The following is a 19,535-nucleotide window of genomic DNA, read 5'->3' on the forward strand; positions in this document are numbered from 1 at the left end:
TTTATATCACAATAATAAAGTTAGCCGACATTTTTAATTTTTTTATTTTGCTTAATTTATTAAATTACAACTAAAAAATATTTTTAAACAATTGCACTTATAGTTTTTGAAGTTTTCAACAAATGAAAAAATTTTTTTTTTATTTTTTTGTAATAATTCTTCAACAGAAAAAACCATAAAAATTTTTAGATGTCGGCTAACTCAATTTTCATTTTTTTTAAAATAATTTTTTGGAACAAACTTAAAAAAATTTATTTGTTAAAAAAAATTAAAAAATAATCAACTTCAATGTCATGTTTTTCTTTAATGTTACCATTTATTTAAAAGTCACGTAGTGTTTGTGTATATTTACTACACATATAAATCTACATACACAATCTCATCGTTGACAGTTAATGATACGTCAAGTAGGAACACAAGCAGCCACGTTAAACTTAAAAAAATGTTGGTAGGAATAAAAAAAAGGTATGTGATACGAATATCAATCAAAACAATTAAGATATTACCAACTAATTGAATTCCGTTATTTATTTTTAGCCTAAATACAGTTCTAATGACGAATATAACCTCCAATTTATCTTGATGACCACGGTAGTACCTAAAGGAAACAATAACACAACAACAACAGACAAATTTAAATGTAACAAAAAAATCACCTGATTTTTTTAAATAGTCTAGTGTCGTGAATTAATTTAATTTAAAAATTACTAACAAATAAAATAACCATGGCATACATAACGCACGTTATGACATTAGCTAACAGCATAATCGGCGTGAGTGTCCTGGCGATGCCGTTTTGCTTCAAGCAATGCGGGATTATTTTAGCAATTTTGATCCTGGTGTTCTGCAGCCTGCTGTCCAGACTCGCGTGTCATTTTTTAATAAAATCAGCTGTGATGTCTAGAAGAAGAAATTATGAATTTCTCGCTTTTCACGCGTTTGGACCCATGGGTAAGTTCCTAGTCGAGCTGTTCATCATAGGATTTTTACTGGGAACCTGCATCGCTTTTTTTGTCGTGACTGGAGACTTGGGACCTCAAATAATTGGGAAGATTCTCAATAAAAATCCTGAAGACATTCGTATGAGTTTTTTGCTAACTACTGGATTAATTATTGTCTTACCTCTTGGGTTATTGAAGAATATTGACAGTCTCTCCAGTATTTGTACTGTTACAATTGGATTTTATTTGTGTCTTGTTATCAAGGTAATTGTTATATAATAATTACATTTAAATTAGGTCTAGAAAATTATTTGTAAAAAATTCCACTTGGAATTTTTTAGAATGGATTTTTTTTTTTTATAATTTAATAGTTAAAAATTTTATAAAAATTGTCACTCTTAATTTCAGTATAATATTTAATAAATAATTAATTACAAGAAATTTTGCAGTCACTATGTGCAAATTTTGTTTTATTAAATAATGGCTTTTGTTAAATTGCACTGTACTTTTTTAAATATTGATGTTTTTAAAGATATAAACTCATCCTGATGTTACACTCATCAAGAGCTTTCATTTGAGTACCCACATGCATTTTTGATATATTTTTCATATATACATATATGTAATATATATAAATATATAAAATATATGAAAAATTGATGTGGGTACTCAAATGAAAGGTCTTGATGAGTGTAACATCGGGATGAGCTTATATCTTTAAAAATGTCAATAGTTCACGAAATACAAGGTCATTTCTTAATTATGACTATCCTGTAGATAAAATTTTTCTTATTCTCTTAATAATATAGATTCATTATTATTAATTTATAATTTTAGGTAATATCTGAAGCAATGGCACATATTTTTGACGGTGATTGGATGGATGATGTAAATTACTGGCGACCAGCTGGTATTTTACAATGCTTACCAATTTTTTCAATGGCTTTATTTTGCCAAACGCAATTATTTGAAATTTATGAATCAATTCCAAATGTTTCGTTAGAAAAAATGAATAAAATTGTAAAAGGTGCAATTAATATTTGTACAATTGTATATTTATTCGTTGGATTCTTTGGATATGTTGCTTTTTGCACCCAACCATTTTCAGGTACTTTTAAAATCTAAATAATTTTTAACTTAAAATAAAATAAATAAATAAATTAAATTTTTTACAAACTCTACATTTAATTTTGTTTATTTTTAGGAAATATTTTAACGAGTTTTGAGCCAAGCCTTACATCTGATTGCATAAAAATAGGATTTGTATTTTCAGTATTATTCAGCTTTCCGCTTGTTATATTTCCGTGTCGTGCTAGTCTGAACTCACTTTTGTTTCGAAGGGTAAGTTTTATAAAAAAAAAATTTTTTTTTTTAATTTTTAAATTAATAAATTTTAATAATAATAAATAATTATTAAAATTTTCAGAACTACGCACATGAAAGTTCAACTAACTACATTCCAGAAATAAGATTCAGATGCTTAACATCGATGATAGTATTGGTATCTTTAATAACCGGACTGTTGATGCCGAACATTGAGTTTGTTCTTGGATTAGTTGGCTCGACAATTGGAGTCATAATTTGTCTGATATTTCCCGCTGGATTTTTTATCACAATAAGTACAAAGAATACCAATGAACGGTTGTTAGCACAAGTGATATTATTTATAGGAATGTGGATAATGATTCTGGGATCTTATGCTAATTTGTACGCAATAGACGAGTCAAGTACGACGAAAATTTCAATTGTTACTGATAAGCCATTTGTTCCAATAAATAATATTCATTTGGATGTTGATGATAATAATAACATTGAAATTCCTCGTGTGATTGAAATTCTTCCTAAAGAAGGTAAATTTTTTTAAGTGATAATTATTTTAATTCAAAACAATATTTTTAAATAAAATTTTGCTTGATTGAATAATAACTTTTGTTAAATTGCACTGTAATTTCTTAAATATTGACATTTTTAATAATATAAGCTCATCCCGATGTAACACTCATCAAGAGCTTTCATTTGAGTACCCACATGCATTTTTTATATATTTTTCATATATACATATATATAATATATATAAATATATGAAAAATTGATGTGGGTACTCAAATGAAAGGTCTTGATAAGTATAACATCAGGATGAGCTTGTATTATTAAAAATGTCAATAGTTCACAAGATACAAGGTCATTTCTCAATTCTTATTGTTTAATTACACTGTATTTTCTTAAATGTTGACATTTTTAATGATAAGCTCATCCTGGTGTTACACTCATCAAGAGCTTTCATTTGAGTACCCACATGCATTTTTGATATATTTTTCATATATATATATATATATATATATAAATATATATATATATATATATATATATAAATATATGAAAAATTGATGTGGGTATTCAAATGAAAGGTTTTGATGAGTGTAACATTAGGATGAGCTTATATCTTAAAAAATGTCAATAGTTGACAAGATACAAGGTCATTTCTTAATTATGTACCCAAAAATTGAGTATTTCAGAGACAAAATTTTTCTTATTCTCTTAATAATATAGATAACCTTGACTCAAAATTTCATTACTATTAATTTATTTATTAAAATTTGATTTATTACTAAATTAATCAATTTTTTTTTTCCAGAAAAATTGAATAAAAATGAGAAAAAACTAAACGATCTTCCTAAATCTTGGGAACCTAAGCTTGCAGACAAGCTTGAAAAAAAGATATCACAGAAACTTCCACCAAACTTAACTTCAATAGTAGACAATAAAATTCCTGAAGAAAAACCTAAAAATGAAGAACTAATTAAACTCCCAAAAGTTCTAACAGCTGAAGAAAAATTAAAAGGAGTTCTTGCTGCTGAAGAAAAGAATGAAATAATAGAAAATAAAGAGAAGGTCGAACCAGAGTCTGAAAATTCTATAAACGTTGATGCAATTAAAAAAGAGGAGTCCGAAATTGCTGAAGCGGACGTCAAGGATCTTAGTCTTCAGGAGCATCAGCGCGTGAAAGAGACTTTGGAGCAGCACAAAATCGAGTCGATTGAGCTTATGAAGGAGCAGAAGGCTATTCTGAAGAATCTTGAGATCGCGAAGGAAGAGATAAAGTATGACAAGGAATTTTTGGAAAGTCAAGCTAAAAGCTCAGATAAAATTGATAAAATTGATGACAATAAATTAAATGAGAGTGAGAAAAGCGACGTACATATCAGAAGTGAAAATAAAACTCAAGGGATTAATTTAAATAATTTAACTAATTTAAACAATTTAAATAAAAGCTTGAGTTTTAATTCAAGTGAAAAAATAAATCAAAGTAAGATAAATACAATTGTACCTTTAGACCCTAAAATAAATGTGCCTTCCAATGAATCTCGGGGTCCTGTTCTCAATGCTTTGACTAATTGGACTGTCAACCAAATTATCAATGCCTCGGGATTTGTTAATTCTGAAGATAATCATTCGGTTAATGAAAATAATAATATTAATTTAAAGTCGGTAAATGAGGTGCCGATTCCCCTGCCGCTAAAGTTGAACATGTCGGCGGAAAATAATAATAATAATATTAATGAAGACAAAGTTGGTCGGGATATTTCAGAAGATCGTGGGAGAGAAAAGAGGGACGTTGAGGAGCTTGATAAAATAATTTTAGACGAGGCTGTGAAGAGTACAAATGAAGAGGAGTGTACGTCGAAGCCAAAAGATGATAAAATTTTGAGCACTGAGTCGATTATCAAGACTAATATTAATTTATCGGATCAAAAGTTTCAGGACAAGGTCAATTCTGTGGACCTGACTTTGGATCCTCTGGCTAATTCCGAGTATAGAGTCTTCAAGAAACGGGATCTCAAAGCTTTTAAACCTGGAAGAAGAAGAGATTAATTATAATTCCGGTATTTTTATTTTTTTTTTTAATTTAATTCCAGCTTAGGGCATTTATTATTAATTATTCTCTAAGTGATCTATTTATTAATTAGATGTGATAATTTTAAATTAATTATAAGTGTAATTGTAAAAATTAAAAATAAATATTTTTTAATCAAAGATTTTTACTTAAATTTGATTTAAAAATTTTTTAATAATTTAATAGCAACCTTGCAGTTACTATGTGGCTTGTGAACTATAAATAAATAAAATTTTGGTTTATTAAATAATGAATTTTGTTAAATTGCACTGTACTTTTTTAACTATTGACGTTTTTAAAGATATAAGCTCATTCCGATGTTACACTCATCAAGAGCTTTCATTTAAGTACCCACATGTATTTTTGATATATTTTTCATATATACATATATATAATATATATAAATATATGAAAAATTGATGTGGGTACTCAAATGAAAGGTCTCGATGAGTGTAACATCAGGATGAGCTTATATCTTTAAAAATGTCAATATTTCACAAGATACAAGGTCATTTTTTAATTATGTTAAATTGCACTGTACTTTCTTAAATATTGACAATTTTAAAGATATAAGCTCATTCTGATGTTATACTCGTCAATACCTTTCATTTGAGTACCCACATGCATTTTTGATATATTTTTCATATATACATATATATATGAAAAATTGATGTGGGTACTCAAATGAAAGGTCTTGATGAGTGTAACATCAGGATGAGCTTATATCTTCAAAAATATCGATAGTTGACAAGATAAATGTAATTTCTTAATTATGTTAAATTGCACTGTATTTTTTAAATATTGACGTTTTTAAAGATATAAGCCCATTTCGATATTACTCTCATCAAGAGCTTTCATTTGAGTACCCATATGCATTTTTGATATATTTTTCATATATACATATATATAAATATATAAAATATATGAAAAATTGATGTGGGTACTCAAATGAGAGGTCTCGATGAGTGTAACATCAGGATGAGCTGATATCTTTAAAAATGTCAATAGTTTACAAGATACAAGGTCATTTCATAATTATGTACCTAGAGATAGAGTATTTCATATTTAAAAAGGCATAAATTAAAGTCAAGACCTTTGCTATGACTAAATTCCACTAAAAAAAAAACGATTTTATCATATACTATTCTGGAGACAAAATTTTTTTTTATTCTCTTAATAATCTAGATAACTAAATTTTTTATTTTTCAGACGATTAGTTTTATGACAACTTTTTATGAAATAATAAATAGTTAGAGGAGGATGTTAGGTAAACAATTACCTGAATATTATCATCGATTCGAACGACATAGTACTAGTGACACGAAGACTACCCACACGGCAGCATTAGTACCACAAAGTCGCTGGCATCAATTGAGCTGTAGAGGTACATACAGGTTGTTTGATACTTCCCGGAGGAAAAGTAGTAGTAATGTTACTATAACTATTCTATCCGTCTAGTCCAAGGTAAAGCTCGTCTCACCTCTAGTGTACCTCACGATATTCGTGCCCACCTGATCATTTGTCCACTTTACTCAGTGCAGTGCAGTGCTCTCGAAACTATTTATTATTTACGTCGCTGCACATTTGCTTTTTTATTCTCTAGATAAAATGACATTAGGTAATAAGACTTAAATAATCTATTAATTAGATTATATATTCTAACTCAGTTTTACTGACGTTACCATGGGTTACGACGAGGTGAGTAATTTATTTTTTACTTTCATATTTTTTGCTAATTTGTTTCAGATTTACAAAATTAAGTTTAGAATTTTTTTTATTTTTTTTTCAATTTTTTATGAATTAGTAAAGATGGTTTTTTATGTTTATAATTTTTTGTTGAATAAATATTTTCGCTTGATGAAAATTTATGAAAAAGAATGATTGAGCTGGTATCATAGCAGCTTATTGATCGACCTAGTCACCCTGTAGACCTACGTGGCCAGTTCTAGAAAGAACAACATATAATTTGTTTGAGTTTTTTTTTTATTTATTTAATTATTATTAATTTTATTATTTTATTTCTTCTTTAAATTAATTTAACTAAACAATTTTTTGGTAAATTATAATTAATTTTTTTTTTAATGTTAAAGATTTTAAATCACAACAATTTGTAATTTAACAAATTTTTTTCATTTATTTAGTTATTATTAATTTAATCATTTTATTTCTTCTTTAGGTTAGTTTAATTAAACAATTTTTTGGAGTAAATTATAATTAATTTATTGAATTAATTTTGTTTTTTAATGTTAAATATTTGAATCACAATTTTTAATTTAAAAAATTGTTTTTATTTATTTAATTATTTTATTTCTTCTTTAATTTAATTTAATTAAGCAATTTTGGAGTAAATTATAATTAATTTTGTTTTTTAATGTTAAGTATTTAAATCACAATTTTTAATTTAAGAGATTGTTTTTTATTTATTAATTTTTTATTATAATTTTTTTATTTCTTCATTATTTTTAAATGAAGAAAAAATTTTGAAAAATAATTATTTTTTAATTTGAAAATTATATTCTTAAATTAAAGTATAAATATGAAAAATTTTGTTAAAAAAAAATAAAATAAAAATTTTGGAGTAAAAAATTCAATAAATTGTTTAAATAAAACATTATGACATTTAACAATTTTTTTATTTTATATAATAAAAAAATTTGTTCTAAAAAAGTGTTTTTAAAAATTGCATTTTTTATTTTTTTAAATTTCTAAAAATGAAATTTTTAAAATAATTTTTTTTGTTCCAATTTATTTCGTAAAAAAATTCTAAAAATTATTAAATATCTGCAAAAAATTATGAAAATTAAATTAGCCAACATTTGAAAACTTTTATAATTTATTTTATTGAAAAATAATTTTTAAAAAATTAAAAAAAAAAATTACACGTGGAATTTTTTAAGATTAGTTTTTTATTTCTAATTTTTAATTATCAAAAAAAAAAAAAATTTTTTTGAGTGTCGGGTAACTTAATTTTAATAAAAATTTGTAAATAATTTTCAAAATATCAAATCACAAAAAAAAAATAAAAATATAAAATATTCACACCAAATAACTGATAAAAAAAAAAAAATAAAAAAGAAGAAATAAAATATCTAAATTATTTCAAACTCTTAAAACCATGTTATGTTTATGTTCAGTACTTGATTACGTTATGTCTATTTCTTAGAAATAAGTTTGTTAAAGCTTAACACTTAAATTTGTTTTTCTTATCTATTTAATACATGATTTGTTTGAACTTAATATCTAAATAATGTAATGAAAATTAAATTAGCCGACAAATCTAAAAAATTTAAGAATTTTTTTTTATAGAAAAAATTATTACAAAAAAATAAAAAGAAAAATTTCATTTGTAGGAAACTTGAAAAACTATAAGTGCAATTTTTAAAAAATATTTTTTAATTCTAATTTAAGGTAGTTAGGCCCAAAAAGCAAAAATTCAAGAAATCTCCCAAAATCTGTATAGAAGTAGTTACAGTCGACGCTCTCTGTATTGGACCTCTCTGTATTTGACCATATTCTTCCTCTGTATTTGACGATTTTACACAGCTCTTATGGACAAGGACGAGTCAAATACAAAGAGCGTTGACTGTAAATACATAATACACATGCTATTAAAATTTAGAGACGATTTACTTCGTCTAACCGAAGATAATTGCAATTGAAAATGACATTTTTACACAGGCGGTATGGGAAAAGAGAGAGAAAACCGCGAGTTTTATTATTTTTGTATTGAAGAAATTTTAAGAATTTCACGAAAAACTATCATTACTTAGATTAATACATGTATAATTACCCTACAAAATTCTGGAATTCCCTACCACATAGTTTTTGAGAAATCATTGATAAACTAGTAAAGTAAACAAATAAAGTCATGCGTGGAAGTAATTGAGCAATAGCCCGTAAGAGAGGCAACACTAGCGCGTGACGAAGACAGCAGTAGCATAAATTATAGGTTGGGAAAGAACTACCTTAACAGATAAAAAATGATCAAAAAATTAAAAACGTCGGCTAACTTTAGTATTATAATAATGTATTTAAAGTAGTCGCAGAGGACCTAAGCTGTCATAGCGACTTAAAATAACCCTAATAAAAAGAAAAAAGAAAAAAAAAATATCTAAATATAATAAATATATAAATAAAAGTATCTGTCACATTTTTGACAGTTCGCAACTGTCAAACTGGAGGCCACGTTTGATATTATTATGATTATTAGTATATTTACACATACGAAACGCACTAACACATGCGCATTGCGCACACTATACGCGCTGCCTGTCGTATGCACATTAACTAGTCACAACATATGTACATATCAACAAGGTTTGACCCTTTTAACCAATAAAAAGCTCACACGTAATCGTTCAGAAGAAAAATAATTGATCGATAACAGTAAATGAAAATAAATAAGAGTGTTAAAAAATATTTATTGTGTATTAATTATCAATAATTAATTTATTAAGTACAAGTCTTAAATCTGATGCCGCAATTTTGAGGTTAGTTTTAACTTTTTATTGTTATAATAATAATAATAATAATTATTATTATTATTATTATTACTGTGATCATTACATGTTTCATACGTATCGAATATGTAATTAAAGTGCAATAACTGATAAGTAAACATATTTGTCGGCTTTTTGAGTAATCACTTTACGCAAAATGTCAGGGATTTATTTTTAAATTTATTTGTAAAGGTGTAGATTGTTTAGATTTAAAATAAAAATTAATTTTAAAAAACACTTAACTAAATAATTGAATTTTATTTTATTGAATTGAATTTTAATTAGGTATTTAATTTTTGAATATAATTGTTACTTATTTAGTGTTTTGTGTTTTCAATCTGACATTTCGGCCATGAAGTTGCAGGAGGACAGCGTTAACGAAGAGATGTGGTTGACCACAGCGGAGGCTGCTAGCCTCGGTGCCGAGGAAGTTGCGGCCAAGTTCCAGGTTGACACGAGAACTGGGCTCTGGTGGCAAGAAGCCGATGCACGGAGACAGAGATACGGATTTAATGAGCTTACTGTCAAAGAAGATGATCCCACGTGGAAGAAGTATATTGAACAGGTATTTTTGATTATTTATTGTTAATTATAATATTAAAGTCAGCTGACAACTGTCAATTTTTTTTTTTTTTATTTTTATTACGAATTCCAAAAATTTTTTTTTAATTTTTACAAGTGGAATTTTTTTTTATAGTAATTTAATAATTTTATTTAAGTCAGCTGACAATTTTTAATTTTTAAAATTTTTATTACAATTCAATTTTAATAAAAAAAAAATCTAAAAAATTTTTTTTTTAATTTTTACATGTGGAGCTTTTGTATTAAATTCTTTTTATAATTAATTAATTGTTAAAGAACTATAAAAAAATTTCTTATATTGATTAATTGTATAAATTGTTAATTGTTAATTTTTATATTATTAAACCTATAATTTTTTTTAGTTTAAAAATCCGCTGATTTTGTTACTACTCGGCTCGGCACTCGTAAGTGTCTGTATGAAACAGTTTGACGACGCCATCAGTATCACGGCCGTAAGTTACAATTTTCTTGTTTATTTATTATAATAATTGTTCCACTTTTAATAGTTTAATAGTTATTGTTATTACTTATTGCGAAGTTTAATTTTTTAAAATTTTAATTTGTTTATCTCTGGTGTAATTACAGGCAATAATAATTGTAGTAACAGTAGCGTTCGTTCAAGAATATCGTTCCGAGAAATCGTTAGAAGAATTGAATAAATTAGTACCACCGACATGTCATTGGTAAGTCATTAATAATTCACGTTTAATAATTTCATTTGCCATTTTAAACTTTCTAATTTATTCAATTGAATTATAATAACTGAATTTTTTTTTTTCAATGTAATTAATTTTTAAAACTAAAATTTATCTAAAAAATTATTCAAAAATTTAATAGTAAATTTTTTTCCTTGTAAAACAATTTTTTAAAAATATTTAGCTTAAAAAATTTACTGAGAAACGATATCAGATTTTATCACAGAATTTTTAGGTTTTATGTTTTGTTTATCATATTTTTTATGTTTATGTTTTGTTTATCATATTTTTTATGTTTATGTTTCGTTCGGTTAGTCATATTTAATAAAAACTCTTTATTTATTATTATAGATAAAATTAATTGAAAATATATATTTATTTCATTTTAACAATCCTTTAAAATAATCTAAAAATTCAATAAATTTAATTCTTTAATTTTTTTTTTAATTAATTGTCAAAACAAAATTAATCATTTAAAATAAATTATTAAAATTATTTACTACATGAATTTTAATTTATATTAAATAAAATATAATAAATAAATTCCTAAATTTTTAATTCTATTTTAAACAGCAATTTTAAATATATAAAATTTTCCTTATTGAGAAATATTCAATATAAAAAATAAAATAATTTATTCCTTAAAAAAAAAAATCCTATTTAAAAATTTAATTTTCTCCAAAAAAATTTTTTTTATAAATAAAAAAAAATAATTCTATTAGTGAACCAAAGCATTGTTAGAATAAGAGAAAGAATATGAGAGCAAGACAGAGAGATATTTTAAATATAAATAATCTTTGTAAAAACTTTGTAAAACACAATACATGTGATACAAATAAAACCTATTTATTTATAAAATAATTCTAACAAATAAAATTTTTTATTAAATTCCAGCTTGCGAGAAGGCCGAGTAGAGTCCTTCCTAGCACGAAGCCTAGTCCCCGGCGACATAGTATTCCTCAACATCGGCGACCGAGTCCCAGCGGACATCCGAATCTTCGAAGCAATCGACCTAGCCATCGACGAGTCAAGCTTCACCGGCGAAACCGAACCGTCTCAAAAATCCACCGCACCCTTACTAAAAAGCAACGGCCACACCTCCAAGCGCAACATCGCCTTCATGGGCACTTTAGTCCGTTGCGGCAACGGCAAGGGCATCGTGATCAACACCGGTGAAAAATCCGAGTTCGGAGAAGTCTTCGCAATGATGCAAGCGGAGGAAGCCCCCAAGACTCCCCTGCAGCGTAGCATGGACATCCTGGGCACCCAGCTGTCCTTCTACAGCTTCTGCATAATCGGAGTAATAATGCTCCTCGGTTGGCTCCAAAACCGCAAGTTACTCGAGATGCTGACCATCGGAGTGTCCTTAGCAGTAGCAGCGATCCCCGAAGGGCTGCCCATTGTGGTAACAGTGACCCTGGCCTTAGGAGTGATGCGGATGGCCAAGCGCAAAGCGATTGTCAAGAAGCTGCCCACTGTAGAGACTCTCGGGTGCGTTAATGTAATCTGCTCGGACAAAACCGGGACTATCACCAAGAACGAGATGACCGCTACGATTCTGGTCACTCCCGAGGGGTACGTGGCAGATATTACTGGCACCGGGTACAATGACCAGGGTGAAGTTCGCATCAGGAAGTGTGACAGCGTTGATTTAGCCCGGGCAGCGGTCAGCAGTCTCCTAGAAGTCGGGTCAGTTTGCAACAATGCGATCCTTCAGAACGATACTTTGTTAGGGCAGCCCACAGAGGGCGCTCTAGCTGCCGCTGCGATGAAGTTCGGGATGTATGGGGCAGCTGAGAAGTACCTCCGGCTTCAAGAGTATCCTTTTTCTTCAGAGCAAAAAATGATGGCCGTAAAATGCGCTCCTAAGTACACTGAAGACAGAGAAGAGATTTTTTTCGCCAAAGGAGCGATCGAAAAAATTCTAGCACAGTGCACCAAATATTCGGCCAATGGGCAGCTCTACCCGCTGAACCAGAAGAAAGAGAAGGAGTTTGCGACGGAAGCTTACGAAATTGGGCAGCAAGGCTTAAGAGTCATCGGGCTGGCCCGTGGATCCTCGCTACAAGATCTGGTTTATGTTGGCTTGATAGGAATCTGTGATCCTCCTAGAGATGGGGTCAGAGATGCTATTTCTCTGCTATTGAACAGTGGGGTTAAGGTCAAGATGGTCACTGGGGATGCTAAGGAGACTGCTGGAGCCATTGCGACGATGATTGGGCTGGATACTATGCACATGAGGCTCATTTCCGGGGATAAGATTGACACTATGACTGAGGATGAGCTCCAGGAGGTCATTGATAATGTCAGTGTCTTTTATAGGGTCACTCCTAAGCACAAGCTTGCGATTGTTAAGGCCCTGCAGAGAAACGGGAATATTGTAGGGATGACTGGAGATGGCGTTAATGATGGAGTCGCGCTTAAAAAAGCGGACATTGGAATCGCTATGGGGAAAAATGGAACGGATGTTTGCAAAGAAGCCGCGGATATGATTCTGGTGGATGATGATTTTAATACGATCATTTCGGCGATTGAAGAGGGCAAGGGGATTTTTTATAATATTAGGAATTTTGTGAGGTTTCAATTGAGTACTAGTATTGCGGCGTTGGCGCTTATTGCGCTGGCTACTATGATGAGCATTCCCAATCCGCTTAATGCTATGCAGATTTTGTGGATCAATATTATTATGGATGGACCACCTGCTCAAAGGTATGTTTTTTTAGTTTAAATAGCAATTTTGTTATTTTAATTAAAATTTTGATTTATTAAATGACTTTTGTTAGATTGCACTTTACTTTCTTAAATATTGATGGTTTTAAAAATATAAGCTCATCTTGATGTTACAATCGTTAAGAGCTTTCATTTGAGTACCCACATGCATTTTTGTTATATTTTTCATATATACATATATATAATATATATAAATATATGAAAAATTGATGTGGGTATTCAAATTAAAGGTCTCGATGAGTGTAATGTCGGAGTGAGCTTATATCTTTAAAAATGTCAATGGTTCACAAGATACGAGGTCATTTCTTAATTATTTTTGTTAAATTGCACTGTACTTTCTTAAATATTGACGTTTTTAAAAATATAAGCCCATCTTGATGTTGCACTCATCAAGAGCTTTCGTTTGACTACCCACATGCATTTTTGATATATTTTTCATATATACATATATATATATATATATATATATATATATAAATATATAAAATATATGAAAAATTGATGTTGGTACTCAAATGGAAGGTCTCGATGAGTGTAACATCGGGATGAGCATATATCTTTAAAAATACCAATGGTTCACAAAATACAAGATAACTTCTTCATTATTTTTGTTAAATTGCACTGTACTGTCTTAAATATTGACGTTTTTTAAAATATAAGCTCATCTCGATGTTACACTCATCAGGAGCTTTCATTTGAGTACCCACATGTATTTTGATATATTTTTCATATATTTATATTTATAAATATATAAAATATATGAAAAATTGATGTGGGTACTCAAATGAAAGGTCTTGATAAATGTAATGTCGGGGTGAGCTTATAAATTTAAAAATGTCAATATTTCACAAGATAAAAGGTCATTTCTTAATTATTATTATTATTTAATAAAAAAATTTTTTTTTAACTTTTACTTAAAAATATAGATTTATATTATTTCATTTCATTTTTTCATATTAATTTATTTCATTTTAATTTATTTTATTTTATTTGATAAAATTTTTAATAATTAAATTTTTAGTTTGGGAGTTGAGCCAGTAGACAAAGACGTGCTGAGACAAAAGCCCAGAGACACAAAGGAGCCGATGATTACACGCAGTCTTATTATAAATGTTTTACTATCAGCAGCTATTATTATCCTAGGAACGCTCTGGGTATATAATCGCGAGGTAATGATTAAAAAAAGTATTTTTTTATTTTTAATTATTATTATAATGTAAATGAAGCATTTTATAGCTGATTTTAGCGTTAAGTTAATTAGAGTGTTAGTAATTATTTTTATACTGATGAATTTATCCTTACAGATGACCTCCAATGGAATTACAGCGCGAGACACCACTATGACATTCACGTGTTTTGTTTTCTTTGACATGTTTAATGCCCTTAGTTGCCGATCACAAGTAAATTACTCCTGTTTTCTTTTTTTTTTTTTTTTTTTTTTTTAATTAATTTATCTAATTACTGAATAACTATTGGTAGCTTATGGGGTATTGATTTTGAGGGTTTATTGGTGATTTTCTTTTTTTCAGACGAAATCAATTTTCAGCATCGGGTTGTTGAGTAATAGGATGTTTTTAATTGCTGTAACTTTATCTATTGTTGGACAAATGCTTGTTGTATATTTTCCACCGTTGCAAAAAATATTTCAAACTGAAGCACTTACAGCTAAAGGTAATTTTATTATTTTTTTTACACTAATTAATTAATTAAGAATTTCATTTTTTTTTATAGATAAAATAATTTTAATTTGAAATTTTATTTTCTTTAAACTTTAGAAAAAATAATAATAAAATTTCATGACTTCTATTAAATTGTACTGTACTTTCTTAATTGTTGAAGTTTTTAAAGATATAAGCTCATCCCGATATTACACTCATCAAAAGCTTTCATTTGAGTACCCACATGCCTTTTTGATATATTTTTTATATATACATATATATAATATATATTTTTAAAAAATAAGCTCATCCTGATGTTATACTCATCAAGAGCTTTCATTTGAGTACCCACATGCATTTTTGATATATTTTTCATATATACATATATATAATATATATAAATATATGAAATATATGAAAAATTGATGTGGGTACTCAAATGAAAGATCTAGATGAGTATAATGTCGGGATGAGGTTATATCTTCAAAAATGTCAATATTTCACAAGTTATTTGTTAAATTGAACTGTACTTTTTTAATTATTGACATTTTCAAAGATATAAGCTCATCCTGATGTTACACTTATCAAGAGCTTTCATTTGAGTACCCACATGCATTTTTGATATATTTTTCATATATACATATATATAATATATATAAAATATATGAAAAATTGATGTGGGTACTCAAATGAAAGGTCTCGATAAGTGTAACATCAGGATGAGGTTATATCTTTAAAAATGTCAATAGTTCACAAGTTATTTGTTAAATTGGACTGTACTTTCTTAATTATTGACATTTTTAAAGATATAAGCTCATCCTGATGTTACACTTATCAAGAGCTTTCATTTGAGTACCCACATGCATTTTTGATATATTTTTCATATATACATATATATAATATATATAAATATATAAAATATATATAAAATTGATGTGGGTACTCAAATGAAAGGTGTCGTTGAGTGTAACATCAGGATGAGCTTATATCTTTAAAAATGTCAACAGTTCACAAGATACAAGGTCATTTCTTAATTATTATTATTTGATAAAATTTTTTTTAACTTTCACTTAAAAATATATAAAAAAATAAATTAGATTTTTTTTTAATAAAAATAAATTAAATTTTACAGATTTGGTATTTTTAACGGCATTAACATCAAGCGTATTTGTAATAAGCGAAATAAAAAAATTACTAGAACGTCAGTGGGAGCGAAGACGAACATCAGGCTGGAATTACCGTAAGTCCGACTGCGATTTTGTATGACGTTTGTCATCCGGCGAGGAAAAATTACATTGATACTCGCGCGGAGTAATTAAAAATCCAATAATAAACAATTATCAATAACAATCTAATCCGTAACAATATAAGACACCAAAAACATAATATTTCAAAATTACGAATCATCTCAATCATTTCAACGATTGATTTGATTTCAACCAAGTCAATTTACTAATAAATAACAATAATAATTATTATTATTATTAAAGTAAAAGCAAAAAAAAAAAGAACGTTTGTAATTGTGTGTTGTTTGAGTAATAGTAAGGAAGGTTGTTCAGTAAAGTAAAAAATTTACAGAGGAGAAGAAGAAGACAGTTTCAAAAGTTAAAAAAGGGAAAAAAGTTCGTGGAAAAAAGTAAAGAGTGCATGGATACAGACATGCATGATCTTCAGCATAAAAAACTTCTGTAAATAAAATATTATAATAATAATAACATCAACAACAACAACAACAACAACTTTGATAACTACACTTATAGAATTGATAACATTATGCTGGAAAAGGTCTAGTTTATCATCAATCAAACCGACTACTTACAAGATTGATTATTTATTAATATAAATCGATTTACAACAATTTATCGAGTAAGTTGACCGTGCTCCGGAATAATTAATTTATTTATTATTCCTCTAATTGTTTTAAATCATGAGCAATGATCAACTTAGGGTAATTCTTTACAAGTGGGGTCCACCTTATTTTTGGCAACATTTAAAAATTTTTTTTTTAATTCAGCTTGTTTTTAAAGCGCATTTATGATAACAAGTACTATGAAAGAAGAAAAAATGAAGATTATGTTATCTTTTTTACCTTTAAAAGTTGGAAAAAATTTTGGCTCTTATATTTTTGGATAAAATTTCTATTTTATCTTTTTTTGATATATTTTTTTTGAAAAGTACATAAAAAAAAACGAACAATTTGGAAAAAAAAAATAGAATATTACAATTTTCTAAAAAATTTAAAGATTTTTTTGAAAATTTGTAAAATTAGCAACTTTACAGTCATAAATTGCACTGTACTTTTTTAACTATTGATTTTTTTTTAAATATAAGCACATATCGATGTTACACTTATCAAGAGCTTTCATTTGAATACCCACATGCATTTTTAATATATTTCTCATATATACATATATATAAATATATAAAATATATAAAAAATTGATGTGGGTACTCAAATGAAAGGTCATGATGAATGTAACATCGGAATGAGCTTATATCCTTAAAAATGTCAATAGTTCACAAGATACAAGGTCATGTCTTAATTATGTTAAATTGCACTGTACTTTCTTAAATATTGACATTTTTAAAGATATAAGCTCATCCTGATGTTACACTCCTCAAGAGCTTTCATCTGAGTACCCATATGCATTTTTTATATATTTCTCATATATACATATATATAATATATATATAAATATAAATATATGAAAAATTGATGTGGGTACTCAAATGAAAGGTCTTGATGAGTGTAACATCGGGATGAGCTTATATCTTTAAAAATGTCAATAGTTCTCAAGATAAAATCAACTCTTTTTTTTAAATTGTTCATTTTTTTGTATTTTAAAAAAAAAATATATCAAATTAGAAAAAAAATGAAAATTACCCCACTTGTAAATAATTACCCAACTTAGCGCTTAATGTATCGAATTACATTTAATTATCATCTTCATCAATATTTTATTTTAATTAATTAATGAATCAATAAATTAAATTTAATAAAACTACATGACATTAATAAATAAATTAATTAATTGAATTTGTCGTCGAGCATGCTAGCACGTACCGACTTGAAACACAAAACAATTAATTAATCACTTGAATAAACAAATAATAAAACGAAAAAATCGCACTGCATTTATCGTTCACGTCAAAACATTTAAATAATCATTATAATTATTATCTAGATCTTTTTTAAGCTTGATTAATTATTTTAAGTGCATTTTAGTGTTTAATGCTGAGTAGAATTTACGCACAATTGCTAATGTTTTTTTTTTTTGAGAGTTTATTGATTGTATTTATGATTGTTTATGTTTATTGTTTATTATTGTTTGATTCCGTTTATGCATTTTAATTGTACAAAAGTTATTGATATTTTTTTAATCAGTTTGCTGTAGGTGCTTGAATTATTTTGTTTCTAAAAATTGACAGCAATAACTAGGTCGTTTGAAATCTTTGCAATAAATTTTGTATTATATAATTATAAATAACACTTGTATTAATATTTAATATAAGGAACAATTTAATCGTTTAAAATGAATCAATTAAACTAGGTGATTTGCTACTATACTGTGATCGTATCTGTCGATTGTCTAAAGTCTTTTAATATTTAGTCAATGGGTGCTAATCTTATATATTCAAAATATTATATGATAATTATAATTATAATTATCTCTATCTTCAAATTTAATACAATGTTGGTTATATTGATATATTAATTAGTAATTGATAATTACTTTTATTTTTGTGCCCATGACTTCTTTTTATTGTGAAAATAAATCTGAATATTGAGTAAAATTGAGTTTTTATTTAATATTTATTTTTTTAGGTAATTTTCTTTTTTTTAGGCACCTTCACTATTTTTTTTTTTTAATAAATAAATCGATGTCTATGTACATAATTAAGAAATTTCCTTGTATCTTGTGAACTATTGACATTTTTAAAGATATAAACTCATTTTGATATTACACTCATCGAGACCTTTCATTTGAGTACCCACATCAATTTTTTATATATTTATATATATTATATATATGTATATATGAAAAATATATCAAAAATGCATGTGGGTACTCAAATGAAAGCTCATGATGAGTGTAACGTTGGGATGAGTTTATATCTTTAAAAATTTCAATAATTAAGAAATGACCTTGTATCTTGTGAACTATTGACATTTTTTAAGATATAAACTCATTTTGATGTTCCACTTATCAAGAGCTTTCATTTGAGTACCCACATGCATTTTTGATATATTTTTCATATACACATATATATAATATATATAAAATATATAAATATATGAGAAAATGATGTGGGTAATCAAATGAAAGCTCATGATGAGTGTAACGTTGGGATGAGTTTATATCTTTAAAAATTTCAATAATTAAGAAATGACCTTGTATCTTGTGAACTATTGACATTTTTTAAGATATAAACTCATTTTGATGTTCCACTTATCAAGAGCTTTCATTTGAGTACCCACATGCATTTTTGATATATTTTTCATATACACATATATATAATATATATAAAATATA

General features: G+C 27.1%; 2 protein-coding genes across 5 annotated transcripts; both read left to right on the forward strand.

Annotated features, from left to right (window-relative positions):
- Positions 1–289: 289 nt before the first annotated feature.
- On the forward strand, positions 290–4,895 carry LOC123263045 (putative sodium-coupled neutral amino acid transporter 10). Its single transcript, XM_044725573.1, has 6 exons — positions 290–465; positions 538–1,205; positions 1,779–2,049; positions 2,146–2,282; positions 2,368–2,791; positions 3,577–4,895. The coding sequence occupies exons 2-6, from the start codon at positions 726–728 to the stop codon at positions 4,812–4,814; spliced, it is 2,550 nt and encodes an 849-aa protein (XP_044581508.1). The 5' UTR covers positions 290–465; positions 538–725; the 3' UTR covers positions 4,815–4,895.
- Positions 4,896–6,115: 1,220 nt separating this feature from the next.
- Positions 6,116–16,702, forward strand: LOC123264056 (calcium-transporting ATPase type 2C member 1). Of its 4 annotated transcripts, none has more exons than XM_044727098.1 (10): positions 6,116–6,534; positions 9,694–9,900; positions 10,280–10,369; positions 10,503–10,600; positions 11,507–13,321; positions 14,364–14,511; positions 14,647–14,742; positions 14,872–15,013; positions 16,133–16,240; positions 16,579–16,702. In XM_044727098.1, exons 1-10 carry the CDS (start codon positions 6,520–6,522, stop codon positions 16,638–16,640), a joined length of 2,781 nt encoding a protein of 926 aa, XP_044583033.1. In that variant the 5' UTR covers positions 6,116–6,519; the 3' UTR covers positions 16,641–16,702. The 4 variants fall into 4 exon arrangements, with proteins under 4 accessions (XP_044583033.1, XP_044583035.1, XP_044583034.1 ...); XM_044727100.1 differs by lacking the exon at positions 6,116–6,534 and adding an exon at positions 9,120–9,236; XM_044727099.1 differs by lacking the exon at positions 6,116–6,534 and adding an exon at positions 9,124–9,326.
- Positions 16,703–19,535: the final 2,833 nt, after the last annotated feature.

Source organism: Cotesia glomerata, linkage group LG4 (genome assembly GCF_020080835.1).
Source record: "Cotesia glomerata isolate CgM1 linkage group LG4, MPM_Cglom_v2.3, whole genome shotgun sequence".
Classification (NCBI taxonomy): domain Eukaryota; kingdom Metazoa; phylum Arthropoda; class Insecta; order Hymenoptera; family Braconidae; genus Cotesia; species Cotesia glomerata.

Excerpts from the sequence above, each read along its gene's own strand:
- LOC123263045 (XM_044725573.1), top strand. The coding sequence starts at position 726 with ATGGCATACATAACGCACGTTATGACATTAGCTAACAGCATAATCGGC. Across the intron at positions 1,206-1,778 it reads ATTTGTGTCTTGTTATCAAG|GTAATATCTGAAGCAATGGC; the intron begins GTAATTGTTATA and ends TTATAATTTTAG. Across the intron at positions 2,283-2,367 it reads ACTCACTTTTGTTTCGAAGG|AACTACGCACATGAAAGTTC; the intron begins GTAAGTTTTATA and ends TAAAATTTTCAG.
- LOC123264056 (XM_044727098.1), top strand. Across the intron at positions 13,322-14,363 it reads GATGGACCACCTGCTCAAAG|TTTGGGAGTTGAGCCAGTAG; the intron begins GTATGTTTTTTT and ends TTAAATTTTTAG. Across the intron at positions 14,512-14,646 it reads TCTGGGTATATAATCGCGAG|ATGACCTCCAATGGAATTAC; the intron begins GTAATGATTAAA and ends TTATCCTTACAG.